Source organism: Alosa pseudoharengus, unplaced genomic scaffold, assembly GCF_046254945.1.
Source record: "Alosa pseudoharengus isolate Yale_2024_CS ecotype anadromous, Long Island Sound unplaced genomic scaffold, YU_APseudo_1.1 YU_APseudo_1.1_scf_3, whole genome shotgun sequence".
NCBI classification, from domain to species: Eukaryota; Metazoa; Chordata; class Actinopteri; order Clupeiformes; family Clupeidae; genus Alosa; species Alosa pseudoharengus.
The window spans coordinates 14,964,319-14,990,168 of record NW_027468718.1 but is presented as its reverse complement, the minus strand read 5'-3'; the positions used below and the strand labels follow the sequence as shown (position 1 = coordinate 14,990,168).

Genomic DNA, 25,850 nt, shown 5'->3' with positions numbered 1-25,850 from the left:
AGTCATCAGTTCTGTGATGTTCTTAGTGGTTCAAATGATGGTTCTTCATGCAGCTCTGAGTAGTAGAGGAGTTGTTAGCGCGCCTCGTCCTGCGCGGGTCTCTCGTGGGTGAGCCGTGTGAAGTGCCTGCTCTGACGGTGGCTGATCGGCTCTTCGCCCTGTGGAGCTGAAGCACTGGGGCAGACTTGGTCCTCTCAAAGCGAGTCTTAGACTCCGACAGGCCAGTTGTGTCACTCAGCCGTTTGGACATACCTTGTGGAGAGGAGGGGGAAAAACACAGCAAATCATATGCGGGTGATTCTCCAATTATGGTACTTTTTCTGTCCTTGACATATATTTAAAAAAATAAAAAACATTTCTACTTTTTTTTTTTTTTCACACTTACTACATATTTAGGGGAACCTATATATAAAAAAATCATTGTTCAATTATGTTGTTTTTTTTAAATATAAGACATTTTATATGTGTTTTTTACTATTTTGCCTCTGTCCCTAGGCCAGACTTTGGGTCTTCGACCTTATCTCACTTAAAATCTAATACTGATATAATTTTAAATTCAAACAGAAAGGATGCATTATAACCCAATTCATTCAAATCTACTATTTGTTTTTATATTTCTTTTCGATTTGGCATATTTTAAACATGTTAAACACTTGTCCCTTGGGTTCACCGTCATTTCCACACCTCTGCATAAAATGCAATCCCAGGCTCAGTATTCTAGATTTGTATACTCATTAACCATAGCAACTGACACTCCAGAGGGATCCACATGGCTGAATGAAAGAATGATCCCAGCAGAGGTTAATACATAGGAGATATATCAAGGTAAATATGAGAAATACCGCGAGTATGTTTATTGTACGTCATTTCTGAACCGCTCATAATTCATTCCGATGGGAAAAAATCTGGATTTTTACCATTTCATTAGGTGTAATTTGAGATTATTTAATGCTAACTCTAAAACTAACACTAACAGGCTAGTCAAACATGAGATATTAGAGGAAAAGTGGGAAAATGTCATTTCCACGACCGTCTTTTCCACATCTGTCTCCATGGTAGTGATAGGTAGACAGGTTGGCTTGTTTTTGTTCGGTTGTGGAAATGACCATTGCTTTTGCCATTGTCTGGAAAAATGTCAAAAAATACATATTATTCCATAAAAATCAGCACAGCCAACTTCAGGGCAGGTATCTAGGCATACTGGGGAAACAAATTATGCCAGTAATATTTTAATTAAAAATGTTTCATTTTCTGAAAATGTTCAGGTCCAAAAAGTACCATAGTTGGAGAATCACCCATGCACTTCATTATACGGCTTATCAGTTATTTCAAGTTTTGTTGCACTTAAAGGTAATTTAGGGTTTGCATTTATTTGTGCCAAGTAAATATAGTACCATTAAATAGCAAAGCAATCAACGTACCTGTCACACTTCGTTGAAGTACGGGCGGACCTCCATTTATCTCCAAGCTATATAATATAGTAGGGAAAATAAATGTCTTAGGCTAGTTTACATTGAAAGAGTAACATTAATGGGTAGGCCTCCGTTAAAAAAATGTTAGTCATGTGAATCACCTTAGAGAAGGAAGGCCAACGATTTTCTGTCTTCTGAACTCATCAGTGAAGACTGATGATATTTTGGCGTCTTCACTGAGGTGCTGAGTCAGCAGGTCATACGTAGACGGAGTGTTCCGGCATTCCACCAGCAGCAGACGGTGAGCGTGACGGTTGAAGGTGAGGTACCCAAGTGCAGTCGCACACGCAGTGCGCACCTATGAAATATTTAACATATTCCTGACATTCCTTAAAACACTGTTGAACAAGGCAGCCGTAGACAGCAAGATGAACAGATAAGTGCTGTCAGACTGTCTGTAGTATTAGGAGGAGCGCTCACCTCTTCCTCTGGTGAGTTAAGATGAGCTGAGAGGTGGACCACGGACCCCATAGTGACAATGGCGTCTGGGATACCGGCTCTGGTGTGAGCCAGGCTGGCTAGCAATTCAGCTACAGGAGAGAAAGGGCAAGCAAGGTCACTACAGGAGATGACAGTGGTGGTGGAAGGTGGAATGGTGGAAGTTCTTGGTAACTTATTTCAACCATGTTTTTCATTTGAGGTTTACAAACAAGATGACTGGCAGAACTGGATGCCATTGGATTGTACATGGGCCATACTTAAATATTTAGTTGGAGAATACAAAGCCCTGATGGGTCTCTGAGAAAGCTAACCAAGTTGCTTCAACATGCTGTTGCAAATTGCATTTTGCCAGCAATACTAAGAGGGACTCATGCCAAATACATGTCAGGCATAATCAGTCTGTAGCAAACTTAACATATGAAAAGCATGTTATTGTGTTTTAAATGACAGCAGCACATAGCATAACTTTTTTTACCTGTCAAGACAACGGTATCAGGACTGTGTGACTGGAGCAGCTCGGAGAGGATTGTTACACCTCTGGCAGACAGAGTCACATGGTCTGTGTCTGTTATAACCTTAGCCAGCACAACCGTCTGGCAAAGCGATAGAAACAGATTGGCTGATGAGAGACGTGAAGTGATCCAGAACACTGATCACAGGTTTGAATACAAGCTCTGTAGGTACCTGAAATGCTGCTTTGGCTCTTTCAGTTTCATTGTCTGACTCCAAGAAGGATTCAAAAATTGCTATGGAAACTCCTCCAGTCTTCAGTATGGCTGTTTGCTGGGATTTGTTGTTGTATGCAAAGAGAGATAAGGCATAGCCAGCCTCCAGGCAGATGTTCTGTTGGAGTAGGAAATACCAAAAACCAGTTAAAGCTGCTCTAAGCGATGTTACGCAGTTTCTAAGCTAAAACATTTTTGTCACATACAGCAAACATCACCTCACCACCCACAAAAATGCGGTCTCTGTGGATAGCCCAGGCTCCAAAAAACAGCAACAAAAACAACTTGGTCCAGCCTGGACCATAAAAACATAACAAACTGTTCCAGCCAATCACCGACGAGATGCGTGTTTAGGAGAGTTTCAATTGCACAGGAGGGAGTAGCGAGCTAGCTCTCTGTTTTGTTTGAACGTCAACAGAAGTGACGTTAACCAACATCGCTTAGAGCACCTTTAAATAACAGCTGAGATTTAAATGACATGAAAAACACATCAGTGTCAGTTCTAACACAGACAAATACAGACATTCAATAACACCAACATGTAGTAGACAGACATCAACAGTGACTGACAGTGACCCCAACCAGGCAGAGGGCCAAAGGTCACCTTGTGAGGTAATTGCAGGAGATCCAGGATGATTTCATATGAGAATTCCTCTTGCTCCCAAAACACTGCTTGGAGATCCGGGTTTCCCAGCAATACACAAGCTAGAGTCTGGGCAACTTGAACCTGAAAGAGTCCAAAAGGGTAAGAAAACGGCACAAAGCTCCCTGTTCAGAGCATTGTGAAAAAAAGAGATTAGTTGATTACCTTGACATGCAAGGACTCATGGGTCTTCAACAGTTCCAAAAGAGTAGGAATAGCTTTCTCTTCATAGATGATTCCCTGAGAGGTTGTATTGTTTGTATGGGCTACACCTACAGAAAGCAAGAAAGCAGAATAACTGAAGTGAAGTTTGAGACCAAGTGCCACAAACCAGACAGCTATTACCCCACCACACCACATTTACAGACTGAGGGCCCTAATTTATTTGTGCAGTCTGTCAGCAAGAAAAGTTCTTGTGCATGAAATCCAGCCATTGTGTGGAATATGGGAGCATTGTTTAACTAACAAATAGATTTTGTACAGTTATTCAATTAGCTAGTCAGACATAAGACGTTTCACTTTGCCCATCGTTCAAATTAGGGCCCTTAGTGTTGAGAGGGCGTACCGATGCACAGACTGGCCAAGGCGGTGATGACGCTGAGGAGGGTCCTCTCTTTGGTGCGGGTCCCCCGGAGCAGACGTACGAGTGGGGGCACCACGTTCTCCTTCAGCAGGCCAATTTGGTGGGCAGAGCAGTCGTGACTCAGGGCAATGACCGCTTGGCAACCTGAAACACCAACACAATACACAGAGTCCATTAACAGTGTTGAAGAGTGCAATAGTAAGTGGGAGAAGGGGGATCATCAAGCTACATTGAAAGTTTTAGAGAACCTGGGGGATATATTAATATATTACCGGTAATACCTTAATAATTAATCTACATTTAAGAGAAGTTCTTTGTTCATTTACTTTTTTATGAGAGTTTCACAGTGTTCACAGCAGAAAACATGAAATCCTGAGGGAAGGAAGTCATGCACTTGAATTGCAATTGCAATGCTGGTGCAAGAAATGCAGTGCAATGGTGGTGCAAAAAACAGCCTGATGTGTAAACCAGGGTAAGAACATGCCACTTCATACCCACTGGAATCAAAGAGAACTCTGTGAAGAGTATCTGTGTATCTATTTGGTGCAGGGGGCCGGCGGGACTAAGTTCGGAATGGCACCCAGGCTAGAGATATACCTCTGATCTACCAGGGCTGTACAGTGCTACATATTTTTAGCACATGCTACCAACATATCAGTCTGTGCTATGGATGACTTGGCACCGGTGGCACCTTATTTAAAATGTTCTCTAGAGTGTAGCCAGACGAGGTGTTTGTAATGATGAACCGATGCAGACAGTTTTGTGCTACAAAGCTATCAGCCTCTATAGCACCAGTGCTATGAGCGAAAAAATGTAAAGTGCAGCCCTGTCTACAAGAAATGATGAAGGGTCGATCTTATCAGATATATGCTTTGCAGAAAACCCATACAGGCGTCAGTATTTCCGTCTGCATGCCTTCCGCTGTGGTGAGTCTAGCAAACAGGTGCAGTTTACAGTCACAGAATACCAGCTGGCGAGTAAAAACCTCAGTCAGCGCCTTCATGTCTAACCTGTTGGTGACTGTTACCGCTGTGGTTTGGGGGGAAACCAGGAGAGCAGTGTGACCTAATGTGCTTTCTTCAGCTTGTGAACTGAGAGAATGAAGAAGTGTTTCAAAGACGCAATGAGTGATTTCAGCTATAGGCAGGAAAAGATCTTGAATTGACCAATCAACAACCAAGCAGTGTTTATGTTTACTTGTTCCTATTGGCATTAAATGGATTTCAATCAGCCTACACACATGTTCTCAACAATAGAAGCATACCTGTCAACTATTTCACAACAGCTAGTTCTGGAGTAGGCCATTCATTTAGCCCGCTTGCTTACGACGAGACTCAGGCTGCGCAGTTGGCACCCGCTTCCTTATTTGGGTTTTGGGTTGCCAGGTTTTAGCCTATGACAAAACGGTTGAAATTGAAACTAAGTGATCGTGTATGTGTAGGGTGTATTTCATACACAATCTGGCAACCTGAATGCATCAATGATTTTAAAATTAAGTTTGATGGCCATGCAAATTACGGGAGTTTTCCGGGAGAAATAACAAAACGGGAGGGTGCTGGGAGATGACCTTGAAATACGGGAGAAACCCGGGAGTGTTGACAGGTATGAATAGAAGGCATCTTGGAATGAAACCTACTGGCCAGTGTACCGAAGCTCTGTCTGATATGCAAAGTCTGATTTGTATTAAGCATAGAATAAACAATAATGAATGTGAATTACTTTTGTTAGTTTCATATTATTTCATAGAAAAATTGAGGGTTTTTCCTTTCTCGTAGAAGAGTACCAGGTCAGCAAATTTGGCAACAACTGCATTTATTTTCCTTTATGCATGCACAGAAAGCCAAGCGGTTAGGTTTTTAAAGAGCAACATACCAACATACTGCATCCTATCAGAGGAGGACAGAAGCAGGTCCAGGATGTAGTGGTAGCCGATGCTCTCGGCCATCTGTTTCTGCTGCCGCAGCGTCTGTCCAGCCAAGGCCCACAGAGACACGGCTCCCTGCTCTCGGATGTCCACCTGAAACACCTGAGCACAGACGCAGGGCTGCTGATGGTGAACACATGAATTCATGGACTTGAAGTAACGTGACCATTTCATTGGAAATCCTAAAGTTATTTAAAATAAATTCATTCATTCACTATATATATATCTTCTCAAAAAAATTAAGGGAACGCCTACAGTTTTCCACAATTGTTAAAACACATTTTTTGAAACCTTCCACCCTTTTCTCCATTCTCAAACTACATTCACAGAATGTCTGATAGTTCTTGCAAAATGAAACACTCGCCTCAAAAGTTTACTTGTGCTCGGAACCAAACAGTGTCAGAGTACCGATCCAGTCTATGATTGAAGTGTTCCCTTAATTTTTTTGAGCAGTATATTTAATTTGTTACATAAATCATAAATCATTTCCATCCTATTTTGTGACTTGTTACTTTTTGTACCTTTTTGTATAGCACTTGGTGGCTCATCTCTGTGAAAAGCACATAGTATATTAACTATCATTAACTATATATTAACTATTAACTATTTGCCTTCCAGGACAAATATCACCATCAGTGTTTACACCACAGACAACACAAGCGGGTTAAGTAAGACACGTAAGGCTTAGCTACAGGATAAGTCACCTTCAAGAGTCGCAGGAGGTGTTTGGTGGCAGACGTTTTCAAAAAGCGAGTCTGTATTGCGGCGTTGTGGTCAGTTATGGCCTCTAATGCTCTGGCAGCCTTGACCTGGGCAGGCATCCTGCGACTGCGTAGGATCCGCACCAGAGGGCTCACCGCTCCGGCCGAGCAGATGTCCTCCTGGTTCTCCCGGTGGCCGAGGGCCAGTTCCGCTAAAGCCAGACACGCTTCCTCCTGCAGGGCTTCTGTGGGCGACCAGGCAGGGTTTGCGAGATGGTCAGCAAGGTTTCTGCTCTTCCCTGTTCCATCCACCTCTTTTTAAGCATTGACTGACTGATTGATTGATTGATTTATTTTAATTTGCCATAATGAGTTGAAGCAGATTTAATTTTCTGATTCTATCAATGCTAAAACGTAACAATTATTCTAAAATTCTACATTATACAAGCACTTACTGTACCTACATACAATTACTAAGATAGGTGCATTAAGAACAAATAGCTACACAACTACAGTACATATGATTTAATAGAATTAACATTTAAAAGTGAATTAGGAGGTTTACAAATACCAGAATTGACCATTAGGAACTCCACCAGATAGGGAATCCCCCCAGACTGCGCCACAGCACTCTGGTTGGCAGGGCTGCCCACACACAGGGTCCGTAGACATCGCACGGTATTCACCAGCACGTCCTGCAGGCTGGAGCTCAGTAGCTTCACCAGGAGGGTAATCCCACCCTAGAGGGAGAGACAGAAAGAGAGAGAGGCAGAGAGAGAGAAAAGAGAGAGATTAAAGACCTTTCCTCACATATAACACCCCCTGTTAACTATTATTACAACCAGGGATGTTTTGGAGTAAATGCAAGTAAACGCAGTTTACCCACCTCTGAAATTTCAGAAATAGAGTTTATCCACCTCTCAAAAGAGTTTATTCACCAATTGCAACTTTTAACATTAAAAAATCACACTGTTTTATTCACATTCACAATATGTACACTCATCAACACTCTAGGAACCATTTAATACCACTGGTATTGTTATAAACATTAGACAGTAACCTCCACCATCATCAAACATGTTCTGAATGCCTTTTTAAAAAATCTGATAATGCATGGTGCAGTCCACCTCACCGTGATCACAGAATTCATAGTTTACCCACCTCTTATTTTACCACTACACCCCTGATTACAACAGTGTAATTTCTACAACTTCAGGGGTAGGAATTGAAGGTCCTGTGTAAACACATACAGTAACTTCAAGGCATTAATTTGGTACATACCCCCAGTGCTAAGACAGAAGCAAAGCTGTGTGATAGGATCTTAACATTTTTGCCCAACACTCACTGAATTTTGGCTAATCCATTTTGGTTTTATGTCTCTTGAGTGCAGCATTTTTTCCCTACCCCATCTGTAAATGTTTTGGCAGCACTCATGAAATGGCACTGATACACTTATGAGTTCCCACACTGGGCTCAAGTGAAGCGGTAAGTCAAGGCAGCCGCATGATTGACCCAAATTTTTTATATTCCTTGCCTTAATACTCTAGCCCTAGGGAATATTAATGTAAATATAAATCCAGGATGGGCAATCCTATCCACACAGACCCTGCGTGACTGCAGCTATTCGTTCACATTCTGTTCGTGCAGCTACCTGTAAAAACGTGCCCCTATGCTAACCAGAAGCAGATAAGACTGAGCACTGCTGATGTAAACAGCAAACCTGGATGGAGCTCCGTAGCTCATCTACAAAGGATTCATACCGGCAAGTCACTTACTTGTCTAAACTAGACCAATGGAGACTACATGATTTATCCTGCCTTTTTTTAATAGACCTCTGAAGTTCGCCTACAAAAAAGCTGCCATCTTTGACATCCGGTATCTGGCGATTTTTCCTATGGGAAAATAACATGGGGATTTTGAATTATCGCACCTGCTAAACTCTCGCGGGGATGAAAAAGTCTGAAATGCAGACGTTTTCCTGAACACACTTTTGTCCTCTGCCTTCGAGTGGATATTGTGATCTCCAGTACGTGAAGGCGGCACACTTAGATTTTTGCTACCCCAGAGCTAACTTTCAATGCAACTTGCCATAGGTAGTTAGCGTCAGTTAAGAACTGGATCTCCTTATATGGGCAAAGATGGCCGTTTTGGTTCTTTTTTGTAGGCGAACTTCAGAGGTCTATTGCAATAGTACAATAGAGATTGCCGGGAAATGAGTCAGAAAGAGGGGTGGGAGTAAGGTTGGGAAATAACAGTGGGTCAGAGTTGAGTGTGGTATGACTGCTGCTGCTTCTCCCACCCCCCTTTATTGTCCCTTTTGCCAGAAAAGGTTTGGACGTGTCTTAGCCATTCCTGGACCTGTCTGGGTCTATCATCACAGCCAAGCCAGAACATGCCTGCACTGCCTCCTCCGTGTTAACCCTTAAAGGAGTACCGTCACACCGGTGTGACGGGAATGTTGGGAAATTAACATTCTAAAGAATATCTGGGTTCATTGAATTCAACATAGAATTTTAGAACCTTCAATTGTTGCGGAACTTAGAATGTTCAAAAACCTACACCTTAAGACTCACCAGCTGGGCGATGAGGGCCTTGTACTGGTCACTGTGTGCGGCCATGTCGGCCAGAATGACGGCGCAGCGGGAGTGGAGCTCCGGCTGGGGGCAGCTGAGCAGGTGCACCAGCGCCGGCACGGCCCCGTACCGCACCAGGGCCTCGCACACCGGCGGCCGCTCCGACACGTGGCACACCACGGCCGCCGCCAGCCGCTGGAACAGGGCCTTGCCACCGCGGAGCAGCTCCACCAGAGACACTATCCCACCTGTCAGAGTCGGAGGGAGACACGGGTGATGCTGGGGCAGGGCCCGTTTATCTATATAGCGCATTTCATACACAGGCGTAATTCAATGTGCTTTACATAAACAAAAGCAAATAAGAAGAAGAAAATAAAAGCATAAGCCCCTCAGCAGGATGAACTACATGGTGACTCAGCAAGGCATTTTCACAGAGGCACTGAGAGACACAGATTCCATCATCTTCATTGATCGTGGCATTTGTAAAATGACTACCTTGCATTACTCCAAAACTGGTCTATTGGGAGCTTTATTTACCAGTAGATTGTGAACACAGGCCCAGGTATGCATGTTGTACTCAAATACAACACAATACAAAATCAGATGTCATATGGATATGGCTTCAAGAGGAAGAGGTGTGATGAGGGAGCATGGCACCTGCATCCATGATGTCTTTCCAAAAGGTGTCCACCCTCACACAGAGCACCTCCAGACACCTGATGGACATCTCCACTCTCCTGTGGTCCTCACTGTGGAGCATGTCTGCAGGAACACAAACCCAACAGCATCAGCCAGCAGTACCGCAGCTGACTACATACAGCATGCCCCCTTGGACATATATGGACGTGGATGGTAGTAGTCTGCATTTAACACATTTCTGTGGTATTTTTCTTTCGTCCACTGTTTCCATTTAGTGTCCGTCATCTTCCTTTGAGAAGGAAACAGAAAGCTAGGCGATACATCTCAAGTGCCATTCCAACACATAGAAGAATTGCCAAGGAACACTCTTTGTCGGCATGCCTCATTGCATGTTTGGAGGTTTTCCAACAAGACTACCGTTGGGACTACTGTACCAGTCCTGAGAGTTGCTGGGATTTTTCATTCATACCTGTCAAAACAAACCTGTCTTGTCATGCATTGCTACAAATGTCCTATTTTTGTAGTGTGAGACATTTTGTGTTATTGATTTGTCCAGCAATAGGCTGGAAGTAAATGTGAATTTGCTGTCAAATTGCAGTTGTGAGGCCATTTGTATAACTCAGCACTATTAAACAGGCAATGTGCTGTAGCAGGCCATTGGCAGTACTGCACTGCAGGGGATGAGATCACACCCATAAATACTCAAGTGCCCCTCTTCCTCCTACCCCTGCTCCACGCTCAAACTCCAAGCTGCTCTTACTTTTGAGAAGGTGACTAACAACATAAATTGCTCATGCTTATAAAGCTATTTGAATTCAACATAATTTATAAGTATAGTATAAGTATACTCTTTTGATCCCGTGAGGGAAATGAGGTCTCTGCATTTATCCCAAAGACAGGCAGCCAAACTGCAGTGTAAATCCCAGAAAACTTGTATTGACTTGTACTGAACTGTTGCATACCTACAAGGATCTTCCATACAGGCAGCCCTTCCAGGTTCAACTCAGTGAGCAGCAACAGGACGTCTATGTGGAAGTAGAGAGCGGCCAGCTGCACAGCATTGTTGCCTTTGCTGTCCGTCTGCCTCCAGTCTGCACCGATGGACAGCAGGTACTGCAGAGCCTCCACAGCGCCTGATGTAGCAGACAGCAGCAGTGGAGAGCTACGGTACCTAGAGGCCAATTACACAGGTCAGAGATTCATAGGTGATTACAGCTACTGTTTAATTAATGTCCACAAAGTTGGTACAGTAGTGATGATGAGTTAATTACGCTTAATCTCAAGTTAATTAATTAAATTGTAACATACATCCAAAAACTGTCGCAAGAGGCCAACCACTGGTACAGAACTTAGAAATGAACGTAGAAACCTTTTTCTATCATTTTAGGAAAACGTTTTTTAGATGATAAACAAGATACGGCTGGTTCATGTAGGTTCTTCCACTACCACTTCCTGCAGTGCAGCCTCAGCAGGCATAACTGATAAATAACCAGTTTCACTTCCTGGGTTATTACTGTGCTTTAGGTCTACACATGCAGTTCGACAGACAGAACAAGGCACCGGAGGAACTCACTCAGCATTGGTGCGACACTCGACCAAAGCAGCGTCCTTTCTCCAGAGCGCCTGGATGCAGGCCACGTGGCCGTAGTAGGCTGCGAAGTGGACGGCCATCCAGCCTCTGCGGTCCACTATTGTGTAGTCAGCCTGCAGCGCCAGCAGACAGTTCAGGGCCTCTAGGGAGCCGCACTGTGCAGCCAGGTGCAGTGGCGTGGGTCCTATTTGAATTTCAGCAGAAGAAAGTATGAATATGTTTTACATGTGAAAGGGACTTTGGTTCTACAAAGTTGGGTGAAAGTGGTCACCTGTTCCTTCTTTTAACTGCACATCCACTCCATTCTTGACTGAAATTCATGAGATTACAGTTAAATTTGATTTAAAAAAATAAATACCATACACCAATTTAGGAGTAAAATGATATGCAGATTCAATAACACTTCAGGACTGTATTTATAATGTTATCATTATCATGTATGTGTGTGTGTGTGTGTGTGTGTGTGTGTGAGTGTGTGTGTGTGTGTCTGTGTGTCTACACCTGTGTGGTTGAACCTCCTGCTGCGCGCCTGGTTCAGGTTGACCCCCGCCACGGCCAGCAGGCACACGATGTGTGTCTGGTTGTGGACGGCGGCGTGGTGAAGCAGTGTGTAGCCCTGCTCGTCAATGGCACCCAGGTGTGACGGTGAATTCTTACGGCAGAGCGTCTGAAACACAGCCGACAGGCCACGCTCGGCCGCCGCCCTCAGCCCAAATGGCACACTCTGATTGGTCAGTCACAAGATAACATCTCAACGACATTGGTTTGGTGCAACTCAAATATATTCACAACAGCACTAACCAACACTGACCACTACCGCTTGACCATTACCTTACACTGAATGGCCTTCTTGTACCCAAAGGTCTTCTTAAACTCCTCGTGGAGTTGAATGTCCGTTAGCGGGAGGCGTTTCTTCCTGAGGGCTTTGATGGAGCTATTCAGAGCCTCCCACCACTGGGTCAGGCAGGGCTGGGGGTAGAGGGACCCCAACTCAATGGAGATCACATGATAGCTGCCACAGACACAAAGAGGGATTTCAGACTCTTGCAGCACATTCTTCTAGACAATCTTTTTGTATGTGAGTGAATGAGAGTGTGTGTTGAATGAGAGAAGGCGAGACAGAGCATGACACAAAGACAGAGAGAGAGAGAGAGAGAGAGAGAGAGAGAGAGAGAGAGAGAGAGAGAAAGAGAAAGAAAGAAAGAGAGAGAAAGAAAGAGAGAGAGAGAGAGAGAGAGAGAGAGAAAGAGAAAGAAAGAAAGAGAGAAAGAAAGAGAGAGAGAGAGAGAGAGAGAGAGAGAGAGAGAGAGAGAGAGAGAGATGCCATGTATGCAAATGTTGGCAGTTTGACAGCACAACACCCCACCTTTTCCCATCAATGTCAATAACCGGTATGGGGAAGTGTTCTTTGTACGTCGTGTCTTGATGAAGAAGGTCATTCAAACAATCAGCCGCAAGTCTCTGGATATTAGTGAAATTCCCCTGTGCCAAAAGATTTGCAAACAAAGTATTACTGAATATTTAGCAGTAACCAAAATGCAGGCCAAGATGATTAAATAACATAACTGAAAGTCTATTCAGAAACCTAATGATGTACAAAGCTATAGTCAAACATGAAAACACTCTGGCATGAACAAACTGCTCTCAGACTCACCTTAATGTCCTGAGAAAACTCTGGGAGATTAGGCGTCCCCACATCAATTTCAATCCCACCATGCAGGTGAAAGTATTCATATTCCTTGTATGGAAAATGTTTACAAGCAAATGCAGGTCCAAGGATGAGAGGAGGCAACTCCCTCTCCGTCTTCAGTTTATCTCCTACAACATAAAATAAAGTGGAAATTAAATTAGCAATTCAATAATAAGCATATAATATATATGCAATTTCCTCTGTTTCTGATTTCCCCAACAGTATGTAGAAGCACAATGAGGACATATTACTTTTGTGATTATCAGGGGGAAAAATGGTCAAGCAATAACATCTCACATGATAGCAAGTCAGTCTCATATAATAATCACCTAGCCCTGACCTGAGAAACCTGGGAGCACCTTTGACAGGTCTGGGATCTTCATCTTCTTCTTCAGGCCCACCAGTAGGGGCACCAGGAAGGTGATGAGGTGGAGGTAGGCCAGGTCTGTGCGGACGTCGGGCCGCCGCGCCAGGCTCTCCCTTACCACCCGCACTTGGCGAGCCAGCCGCTGCTGCAGCCTCTGGTAGGTGGCCAGCTCCAGTTTGTCCTCGGTGAGCCGCAGCACGCTGGCCAGACTGTGGGTGCTCTCGAACGAGAACAGGTTCTCCTGCTGATGGGTGGCGGTCAGGTAGGACGTGAGCTTCAGCAGGACGCTGTCAGAGTACTGTTGGAAGAGCCTCTCCTCATCCGTGTGGTTTGGGTTATAGGTAGGGTCGGGGCTGGGGTCGACGTATATGCCCTGGTATGCAGGATCCTCTGAAATGTCCATTAAACCTGGAACAATTACAACATTCAGTTAATCTATTCATAAAGCACTGTTAACAATACTGCGTCAACGTGCTTTACAGAGCCCTAAGACTAACCTCAAGGGACGTATGAGCCTAAGTAACATGTGAACATAACTTCAAAGACTTCAACAAGACTTCAAATGCAGCAATTAAAGGTGAAGAAAATGGTTTCAGATTTGATATATGTTAATGTACTGTAGGCTTACTGTGAATGTTCTGCAATATCACTGTAGGCTATTGTTACAATCCAATTACAATGTTTCAGTCACCTCGACTATATGACTTTTTTGTAAATCATTAATGATGATTAAATAAACTTGTAATCTATTACCTTTAGTATAATGATTCCCTATGGCAAGCGATTTTAACATTTACCCGCTAGACTGGATATGTATTGCAGATTTCTGTAATTCAGTTTTGCCTAGTCAAAACGAACATTTTAGATATCCGCAATTGAATTCTTCCTATCGATAATTGTCATTTCAGATATCCACAAAGACATTCTTCCTAGGACAAATGACGCCACATTTGCCATTCATTTCTATGGGGTTTATCATTACGGATATCTACAATTCCGTTGCAGATATCCACTATGTGAATTACGGATATCTGCAATTGAATTGTAGATATCTGTAATTCCAGTTAGATATATCTACAATTTGATTCTGACTAGTCATAACTATGGCAAGCGATTTTAACATTTTCCCGCTAGACTGGATATGTATTGCAGATATCTGTAATTCAGTTTTGCCTAGTCAAAACGAACATTTTAGATATCCGCAATTGAATTCTTCCTATCCATAATTGTCATTTCAGATATCCACAAAGACATTCTTCCTAGGACAAATGACGCCACATTTCCCATTCATTTCTATGGGGTTTATCATTACGGATATCTACAATTCAGTTGCAGATATCCACTATGTGAATTACGGATATCTGCAATTGAATTGTAGATATCTGTAATTCCAGTTAGAGATATCTACAATTTGATTCTGACTAGTCATAACTCCAGTTGAAGATATCTTTAATTCACTTCAATTCAAGATATCTACATGTTCCTTTTCAGATATCTTGAATTAAGTTTTGACTAGGCGAAATGACATTGTAGATATCTGTAAATGGAATTTTGACTAGTCAAAATGACGTTGCAGATATCTCAAACTGGAGTTAGGGATAGTCATAATTTGATTGTAGATATCTATTATCAAGTTATAGATATCTTGAATGAGTTTTGATTAGAGATATCTGAAATTGGAGATATCTATAACTTTCATTCTGCCTAGTCAAAATGTAATTATAGATATCTTGAATTAGAGTTTTGACTAGGCGAAATGACGTTAGAGATATCTGTATTGCTATGCAAATTAGGCCCGCATCCCACTTTAGGCGGGAGAAGAGCGTGTTGTTGTTCAAATCATCAAATCACATAGCACCTGTTAACTGTTAACAGAGACGGTTGATAAATGTATATTAAGGATCTTTGCTGTTAACTTTGTAATTAGCACTAATTAGCACCATGTCAGAGCAGCCAGAGGGCGAAGGAGTTTTTAATCGTCTTTTTAATGCTGCAGCCTATGCAAGACAGGAGCTGGCAGCAAGAATTGATGATTCAATGTTGCTTTGATTTTTTCGATTACAGCCAACACCATTATGAATGGAATTTCCTGTAGATTGTGCTGGTGCATTTAGTAGCCTAGGCCTACTAATTTATGTAGGCTACGAAACAGAGATCAAGCCAGTTGATAACCTTGTACCTTCTGTTCATTTGATTTTCAAATTCGAAACGAAAATTGAAAATCGAAAAACGACCTTATATCTGTATTTTTTAAAAATAAAACAGGAAATTCACTCGTGTTTTTGTTTTGGATATTAAACTTTGTATCCCCACGACCGAAATCCAAAATCAGCATAACAAGTGAAATCGGCACTTTCCTCAATTTTTCATTTGGCCTATCCCCGCTAGGCTGTCCTACATTGAAACCTATGACGTTTTAATTAGAGACATGTTTGTAAACAAGCTAACTTACGCAGAAATGTTAGCTACGTTGTATCAACTAGGCATGAGGCACGAAAATATGCATTTGGGCTCCTCTGTTGTTCTGTATGCGCGACTAGCCTATCGTTGCCTGTATTATGTTGGTAAAGGAGAATAGTAATGGAGAAAGAATCGAGAATGAGCTGTCCTTGCATTGGGGGGGGGGGTGGGGGGGTGTGCACGTGATAAGGCCTAAGGAAGCATATAGCCAGCTGACCAAGGACGTAGGCTATTTGGTTATAATTTATATTCATATTGTAACAACTGAGGCAACAAGGTTCAAATCAGTACATTTATTGGGTCAGGAGCGGGGAACACAGACAGGTCAAATGTCAACATCATTATAGAACACACAAGGCTAGTCACTAAACACATGCACAATACAAGAACGGGTAGTCACACACAACACACATGAATAAACACATGAGGTACAACCATAGACTGTATACAGTCAGGTACAACCAAGGGAAGACTACACATGCTAACACACCACAAGGTAAATGCAAATACAACTAGGCCTACTAAAACCGATATATCACAAACATGCACATATGGCATTATGGGAGTCTGATACAACGAGTCAAACGCACCGACGTTACGTTTGTTACCGTGGTAAAGTTGGTTTTATATTGGACGTTGGATATTCGACACATTCGAAAAATCTATTTAGCACTGACTACGAGGGTCGAGTTTGTGTCAAACCAACTTTAATGTGTTTAAACAAGGCCTGCCTATATTACACAAAGCTTCTTTTGTCCAAAAACCCATGTTTTGATTTTATGAATTTTTTAGGCTGATAAAAGATTTCAATCTTTTATGCGGCTTCACCTTTTGACTTACCCATACTAAAACACATCTCCTGAACTCGGCTTACTGCCCTTTCTAGTACACAAAGCTTCTTTTTCCCTAAAACCTACTCTTTGATTTTATACAATTTTTCATGTTAAATGTTTCAAATCTATTATGCGGCTTGCCCTTTTGACCTACCCATGTCAAAACACATCTGGTGAACTCGGATTACTGCTCTATATAGTACACAAAGCTTCTTTTTCCAAAAAATCCATTCTTTGATTTTATAAATATTTTTTAATGTAAAAAAAATGCTTTAAATGCTTTAAATCTATTATGCGGCTTGACCTTTTGACCTAACCATGTCAAAACACATCTGTTGCACTCAGCTAACTGCCCTACATAATACACAAAGCTTCTTTTTTCCAAAAAACTCACTCTTTGATTTTATATTAATTTTTTACTATTCAAAAATGCTATAAATCTATTATGCGAATTGACCTTTTGACCAACCCATGTCAAAACACATCTGCTGCACTCAGTTAACTGCCCTACATAGTACACAAAGCTTCTTTTTTTCAAAAACTTACTCTTTGATTTTATATACATTTTTTACTATTCAAAAATGCTATAAATCTATTATGCGGCTTGACCTTTTGACCTACCCATGTCAAAACACATCTGTTGCACTCAGCTAACTGGCCTTCATAGTACACAAAGCTTATTTTTTCCAAAAACTCACTCTTTGATTTTATATTAATTTTTTACTTTATAAAAATGCTATAAATCTATTATGCGAATCGACCTTTTGACCTACCCATGTCAAAACACATCTGCTGCACTCAGCTAACTGCCCTACATAATACACAAAGCTTCTTTTTTCCAAAAAACTCACTCTTTGATTTTATATTAATTTTTTACTATTCAAAAATGCTATAAATCTATTATGCGAATTGACCTTTTGACCAACCCATGTCAAAACACATCTGCTGCACTCAGTTAACTGCCCTACATAGTACACAAAGCTTATTTTTTCCAAAAACTCACTCTTTGATTTTATATTAATTTTTTACTATTCAAAAATGCTATAAATCTATTATGCGGCTTGACCTTTTGACCTACCCATGTCAAAACACATCTGTTGCACTCAGCTAACTGGCCTTCATAGTACACAAAGCTTATTTTTTCCAAAAACTCACTCTTTGATTTTATATTAATTTTTTACTTTATAAAAATGCTATAAATCTATAATGCGAATCGACCTTTTGACCTACCCATGTCAAAACACATCTGCTGCACTCAGCTAACTGCCCTACATAATACACAAAGCTTATTTTGTCCAAAAATGCACTCTTTGATTTTATATTATTTTTTTACTATTCAAAAATGCTATAAATCTATTATGTGCCTTCACCTTTTGACCTACCCATGTCAAAACACATCTGTTGCCCTCGGCTAACTGCCCTACATAGTACACAAAGCTTATTTTTTTCAAAAACGCACTCTTTGATTTTATATTATTTTTTTACTATTCAAAAATGCTATAAATCTATTATGTGCCTTCACCTTTTGACCTACCCATGTCAAAACACATCTGGTGAACTCGGATTACTGCTCTATATAGTACACAAAGCTTCTTTTTCCCAAAAATCCATTCTTTGATTTTATAAATATTTTTTAATGTAAAAAAAATGCTTTAAATGCTTTAAATCTATTATGCGGCTTGACCTTTTGACCTAACCATGTCAAAACACATCTGTTGCACTCAGCTAACTGCCCTTCATAGTGCATAATGCTTCTTTTTTTCCAGAAACTCACTCTTTGATTTTATATTATTTTTTTACTATTCAAAAATGCTATAAATCTATTATGCGGCTTGACCTTTTGACCTACCCATGTCAAAACACATCTGTTGCACTCAGCTAACTGGCCTTCATAGTACACAAAGCTTATTTTTTCCAAAAACTCACTCTTTGATTTTGTATACATTTTTTACTTTATAAAAATGCTATAAATCTATTATGCGAATCGACCTTTTGACCTACCCATGTCAAAACACATCTGCTGCACTCAGCTAACTGCCCTACATAATACACAAAGCTTATTTTGTCCAAAAACTTACTCTTTGATTTTATATTAATTTTTTATTATTCAAAAATGCTATAAATCTATTATGCGGCTTGACCTTTTGACCTACCCATGTCAAAACACATCTGCTGCACTCGGCTAACTGCCCTACATAGTACACAAAGCTTCTTTTTTCCAAAAATGCACTCTTTGATTTTATATTAATTTTGTATTATTCAAAAATGCTATAAATCTATTATGCGGCTTGACCTTTTGACCTAACCATGTCAAAACACATCTGTTGCACTCAGCTAACTGCCCTACATAATACACAAAGCTTCTTTTTTCCAAAAACTCACTCTTTGATTTTATATAAATTTTTTACTATTCAAAAATGCTATACATCTATTATGCGAATTTACCTTTTGACCAACCCATGTCAAAACACATCTGCTGCACTCAGTTAACTGCCCTACATAGTACACAAAGCTTCTTTTTTTCAAAAACTTACTCTTTGATTTTATATACATTTTTTACTATTAAAAAATGCTATAAATCTATTATGCGGCTTGACCTTTTGACCTAACCATGTCAAAACACATCTGTTGCACTCAGCTAACTGCCCTACATAATACACAAAGCTTATTTTTTCCAAAAACTCACTCTTTGATTTTATATGAATTTTTTACTATTCAAAAATGCTATAAATCTATTATGCGAATTGACCTTTTGACCAACCCATGTCAAAACACATCTGCTGCACTCAGTTAACTGCCCTACATAGTACACAAAGCTTATTTTGTCCAAAAACGTACTCTTTGATTTTATATTAATTTTTTATTATTCAAAAATGCTATAAATCGATTATGCGGCTTGACCTTTTGACCTACCCATGTCAAAACACATCTGCTGCACTCGGCTAACTGCCCTATATAGTACACAAAGCTTCTTTTTTCCAAAAATGCACTCTTTGATTTTATATTATTTTTTTACTATTCAAAAATGCTATAAATCTATTATGTGCCTTCACCTTTTGACCTACTCATGTCAAAACACATCTGTTGCACTCGGCTAACTGCCCTACATAGTACACAAAGCTTCTTTTTTTCAAAAACGCACTCTTTGATTTTATATTATTTTTTTACTATTCAAAAATGCTATAAATCTATTATTTGCCTTCACCTTTTGACCTAGCCATGTCAAAACACATCTGTTGCACTCGGCTAACTGCCCTACATAGTACACAAAGCTTATTTTTTCCAAAAACTCACTCTTTGATTTTATATTAATTTTTTACTATTCAAAAATGCTATAAATTTATTATGCGCCTTCATCTTTTGACCTACCCATGTCAAAACACATCTGCTGCACTCAGCTAACTGTCCTACATACAGTAGTACACAAAGCTTTTTTTTTTCAAAAACTCACTCTTTGATTTTATATTAATTTATTACTATTCAAAAATGCAAAAAAACAAGCTACCTCTTTGTAGGTAGACATACATAATTTATATTTATTAAGTTAACTATATTTTGTTTTCCATCCAAAGTTCCATTTGGCTGTGTAAATCAACTGGATTTTTTTTAATTTTCAATAAATGTATAATATAGATTTATAAATATATTTATCTATAAAATCAAAGAGTGGGCTTTGGAAAAAAATAAGCTTTGTGTACAATGTAGGGCAGTTAGCTGAGTGCAGCAGATGTGTTTTGACATGGGTAGGTCAAAAGGTCAGGTCGCATAATAGATTTATAGCATTTTTGAATAATAAAAAATTTATATAAAATCAAAGAGTGCATTTTTGGAAAAAAGAAGCTTTGTGTACTATGTAGCGCAGTTAGCCGAGTGCAGCAGATGTGTTTTGATATGGGTAAGGCGAAAGGGGAAGGCACATAATAGATTTATAGCATTTTTGAATAGTAAAAAATGTATATAAAATCAAAGAGTGTGTTTTTGAAAAAAAGAAGCTTTGTGTACTATGTAGGCAAGTTAGCCGAGTGCAGCAGATGTGTTTTGATATGGGTAAGTCGAAAGGGGAAGGCACATAATAGATTTATAGCATTTTTGAATAGTAAAAAATTAATATAAAATCAAAGAGTGAGTTTTTTGGAAAAAAGAAGCTTTGTGTATTATGTAGGGCAGTTAGCTGAGTGCAACAGATGTGTTTTGACATGGTTAGGTCAAAAGGTCAAGCCGCATAATAGATTTAAAGCATTTAAAGCATTTTTTTACATTAAAAAATATTTATAAAATCAAAGAATGGATTTTTGGGAAAAAGAAGCTTTGTGTACTATATAGAGCAGTAATCCGAGTTCACCAGATGTGTTTTGACATGGGTAGGTCAAAAGGGCAAGCCGCATAATAGATTTGAAACATTATCATTAAAAATTGTACAAAATCAAAGAGTAGGTTTTAGGGAAAAAGAAGCTTTGTGTACTAGAAAGGGCAGTAAGCCGAGTTCAGGAGATGTGTTTTAGTATGGGTAAGTCAAAAGGTGAAGCCGCATAATAGATTGAAATCTTTTATCAGCCTAAAAAATTCATAAAATCAAAACATGGGTTTTTGGACAAAAGAAGCTTTGTGTAATATAGGCAGGCCTTGTCTAAACACATTAAAGTTGGTTTGACACAAACTCGACCCTCGTAGTCAGTGCTAAATAGATTTTTCGAATGTGTCGAATATCCAACGTCCAATATAAAACCAACTTTACCACGGTACAATTGTTTTGTTTTTTTGCAGTTTAAACTGTTAAGCTAAGCCTATACCTACAAAACATAGGCAAATAAATGCATGATGTCGATTGTCTTTTCAGTGACATATCCCCTCTTCGAAGGGTGCACGCAACCTTAATCCCACTCCCTAGCACACCTGGGACATAGGCCACATATCGATCAAAATGAGAAGCTTGGAATGTTCTGGCGATTTTTTTTCTATGTGCAGATCACTGTCCTTCAACATCACCATCTTGCTCCCTTTGATGAACATATAGGCTAGCAATTACCCAGATAGCAAAAGTTGACCGGCCCACCTCTGGCCCACTACCTTGCCTCAGGGTTTTGTGAGTGTTGGCCCAGTTCTGGCTGGGCCTCCGGCCCAACAATGGCCCAGTTACTGATAACTGACACAAAGAATTTCCTCTGGCCCAGATGTGGCCCACACACTGCAAAATGACTCTCATTGTTTCTGTTGGCCCAGGTCTGGCCCACACACTGTAAAATGACTCTTATTGGAACTGTTGGCCCAGGTGTGGCCCACACACTGTGAAATGACTCTTATTGCTTCTGTTGGCCCAGGTGTGGCCCACACACTGTGAAATGACTGTCATGCATTCTGTTGGCCCAGGTCTGGCCCACACACTATATAACTGAGTGTTGGCTGAGTGTCGGCTGGGCCTCTGGGCCTGTACTGGCCCACGCACTGTAAAACTGATCTGACTGAGTGTTGGTTGAGTGTCGGCTGGGCCTGTACTGGCCCACGCACTATAAAACTGATCTGACTGAGTGTTGGCTGAGTGTCGGCTGGGCCTCTGGGCCTGTACTGGCCCACGCACTATAAAACTGATCTTACTGAGTGTTGGCTGAATGTCGGCTGGGTCCCCGGGCCACATGTGGCCCATTAACTACCAAAAGTACTTGAAAATAAACACAAATCCAGAACTAGTAATTAAAAGCACAAGCTACTTTTATTAACAAGTTTGACAAACACAACCTTGCAAATAAAACATACAAACAAAATAAAATTATACAAGCTTTTACATATCACTTTAGAAATTAAAGTTAAATTAAAATATACAATCTACTTTTATCTACAACAATCGACATCTTTCATATACAAAAACACAAACAATAAACATTTTAAAACTGTATAATGATTCAAAGAAATAAATTATTCTAAATTAACATTAAACATTTACAGAAATATTCTATCTCTCTCCCTCACTCACTCACTCGAAAAGAGTAATTCCATTGTCAGTAGTTGTGGGTTGTGAGTCAAGTGTTGTGCTAGTGCTTTAAATTCTGTATTTTTGTACCATGTACCATGACCTACCCAGCTACATACATGCACACATACTCACTCTCAAAGTATTTTTCAATAGCAGCAACCTTTGCCACCTGCCTTCTCTTTCTGTTGCCGCTTCATTGTTGCCTCCACCAGTTTCAGCAGCACTACCAGCCGGGGGTGTCTCCAAACTGCATTTAGGTATAAAATAATATTATAAGATCATTATGAGGTCTAAAGCAAGATTTCAACATGTCATCTGTCAGAGAAGTTCTGTTTGTCCACTCAAATATACTTACAGATAGCCACCTCAGCTCTCTGTGGGGGTTGATCAAAGAGTTCTTTCCATCCATCCTTCAATTTGAGATGCATGGACAGCATGTCATTTCAAAAGAAAAGAAAAAAACTATTTATCCTTTACTGTCTGACAAAATATTACTAAAGCCCAGTCTTGCCACTCTGCAGCTGTCTTGGTAACACCTCCCTGGTAGTTATTTTGGGCAACATTGACATTGTGTGATTGTTATATTACCAATGACAATCACCAAGAGCAAGACATATTTGTCAACACATACAGACCTGAAGCACAAAGGCTTGTGGACTTCCTTCACAACATTGGTTGGCCATGTTTTCAACAGCGCATGTTTCCTGCCCACTCCTGTTCTTTGCTGACATAATGGATGAGGCAAACCAAAAGCATCTAAAAATGACACATCACAAAACACAGGCCTAGATGAAAGCTGATTCCTATGATTTGGCTCATCTAAACAAAAATGTATTACTTATTCTATTAAATCAATGTACAACTTACCAAGAGCTCTTCAGGTCTCCTGTTTTTCCAACACAAGAAATGGTTCACACATGTATTCTTCATCCAAAAGAGTGCAGGCAGGTCTCTGGTCAGTGTGGCCTGGATTCTGAGGTGTACATTTTAAAAAAGTCACAGTAACGTTAGGTTAATGGAAGTATATGTGTTCAAAATGATTACATGATCATAAACAACCCCTCAGTACAAAATACAGAACGACCTTAAAATACAGATTTTGATGAGCTTTACATGACCAGGACAGGACCCACCCTGCTACTCTCTCTCTCTCTCTCTCTCTTACACACACACACACACACACTCTCTCTTAAGGCATACAGTCTCAGTCCTGCCTGCCTAGTGCCTGAAGTTGGATAGATAACGATGAAATGCCCAATTACCAATCGCTATATTCTAAGTCATGCAATACTGATTAACTGTTAAGCTATTTCTAAAATGATTAGATCACACTTTTCTTTGAAAACCACATACTTATGCAAGTATAGCTAACGTTACAGCACTGAACGTTTTTGACTAACCACCAACACTGACGTTAACGGTAATTAGGCCAACAAAGTAGGCTAAGAAATCATAACGTATGTTACTACCGCTAGCTTCGTCATCGTCAAGGGGGTTAGATTGAAACACCCATTCTTGTTATGCTACTTGTTAAACTTTGTCTGCAATAATAAGCCTACGTATTCATAATGATTTACATGCAATAACAGGTAAAGGCAAAGTTGCATGTTACTTACCACAGGCAGTGTCCAAAACGAGACAGTTTCGCGCCGTCCTGCTGGTTTCAAACTGAACAGTTGCTCTGCTCGTGGCTCTTCCACATGTATTGGGCCGACAGTCACTTTACAGAATTGGGCCATGTACGTTTAGCGTCCGGCTGTCGCTAAATGTTTCATTTTTGCCGCCAACAGCCGCGATACTGATCATTGTTCGTTCCTGAAGTATCGGGCCACACACTGTATGAAATCCGTCTGCCGAGATTGATTCGAAAACTGGCAGTAGCCCATCAAACCCCAATCGGGCCAAATAAGACACTTAGTAATCAGCCCAACTACTGCGTGTCAGTGTCGGCCCATTCAAGGGGACAGTGCCTCAGCCGACCTGAAACTCAGCCGACAGTGGCAGCACTCAGCCAGGATCGGGCCGACTGTGTTTACTGTGCTTCAGCCGACTCGGACCTCAGCCGACACTGCCAGCACTCAGCCAGAATCGGGCCGACTATGCTATTCGGGCAGTGGCAAAGAAATGCTGTCAGCATGCAGTAGCTTGTTGAGTGTGTGGTAGCCTCGTGTGCCTGGGTTTTCATCTTCACCTTTCATTCTGCCTAGTCAAAACTGAATTAAAGATATCTGCAATTGCCATTTGTGTGATGAGTTGAATGTTGTTTTCAATGACGTGATGACCGATATCTGTAATTCAGTTTTGCCTAGTCAAAACTAAATTAGGCTATCTGACGTTTCGACTAGTCACAATTACGTTACAGATATCTTGAATGACAATTCCAACTATCCAAAATGTAATTGTGACTAGTCAGAAAGACGTTGTTGATATCTACAATGTTAATTCCAGATAGTCAAATTTAGCGGGTAAATGATAAAATCGCTTGCCATAATTCCCACCTTAGTCTAATCAGATGACCCAAAGTATTAAGTAAGATAGGCCTACAATGAATGGACCTCACCTGCTGTAAGAAACTCTGTAAGCATGTTCTTCTTAGTCTGTGGGACTCCGCTGGAATCCACTCCCATACTGGATCGCCACAGTTCAGAAAAACGGACCCGTTTGTCTCTGGGAATTATCGCCCCATGCCAGAGAGCTTTGATCGTATAGTCTATGCTGATCAAAATCTGCCCCACTTTAGTATCAAAATAAGCAGGTGTCAGCTGACACGTGGTGCTCTTATCATAATTGGGTTCAAGACTGATGATTGGGACTTGATTAAAGCAGTAGATTCCAACTGTAAGTTCCCTGATGATTTGATGGACAACTTTGTAATCCAGTAGCGTACTTGAGTCATAAGGCGCAAGGACAGTGATGTTGGACTGCGTGAAGTTTTTCATTTGTTTAATGATTCCAGGAGGCAACTCCACAGGCAGAGTGAAATCATCACCGCACATTAGCCAGTTACAGGTTGTGAGAGTCAGCAACTCCTGGAGCTCCCTTCTGTCATACTTCTCAAAGAAGGCTGTAGCATCTCTCTGAGCTGTCAAGGTGGCACGAAGACTGTCATCATCTGTAGGCATACCTAACTTTGAAAATGAAGCCGTAATCTCAGATAGTGCCATGCGGCCGCAAAAAAAATCTTCTGTTATTTTCACTGACACAGGCTATAACTGTTAGCAGGCTGGTTAAATGAAATAG

The 25,850-nt window shown here is 40.7% G+C and overlaps 1 protein-coding gene and 2 long non-coding RNA genes across 3 annotated transcripts; all 3 read right to left on the bottom strand.

Moving 5' to 3' along the window:
- Positions 1-9: 9 nt before the first annotated feature.
- Positions 10-25,732, bottom strand: ankar (ankyrin and armadillo repeat containing). The gene is made up of 23 exons (XM_076263308.1): positions 25,171-25,732; positions 13,323-13,757; positions 12,947-13,110; positions 12,659-12,774; positions 12,124-12,304; positions 11,794-12,016; positions 11,564-11,602; positions 11,275-11,476; positions 10,664-10,872; positions 9,720-9,824; positions 9,063-9,310; positions 7,061-7,229; positions 6,493-6,734; positions 5,737-5,890; positions 3,847-4,008; positions 3,447-3,553; positions 3,243-3,365; positions 2,598-2,756; positions 2,389-2,506; positions 1,893-2,002; positions 1,574-1,770; positions 1,422-1,468; positions 10-252 (listed from the first exon to the last, which is right to left on the bottom strand). The coding sequence occupies exons 1-23, from the start codon at positions 25,730-25,732 to the stop codon at positions 23-25; spliced, it is 4,302 nt and encodes a 1,433-aa protein (XP_076119423.1). The 3' UTR covers positions 10-22.
- On the bottom strand, positions 22,419-23,279 carry LOC143100292 (uncharacterized). Its single transcript, XR_012981883.1, has 3 exons — positions 23,246-23,279; positions 22,966-23,020; positions 22,419-22,857 (listed from the first exon to the last, which is right to left on the bottom strand). It is a non-coding gene; the product is annotated as an uncharacterized LOC143100292 (long non-coding RNA).
- LOC143100293 (uncharacterized) lies at positions 23,283-24,702 on the bottom strand. The gene is made up of 3 exons (XR_012981884.1): positions 24,227-24,702; positions 23,478-23,583; positions 23,283-23,366 (listed from the first exon to the last, which is right to left on the bottom strand). It is a non-coding gene; the product is annotated as an uncharacterized LOC143100293 (long non-coding RNA).
- Positions 25,733-25,850: the final 118 nt, after the last annotated feature.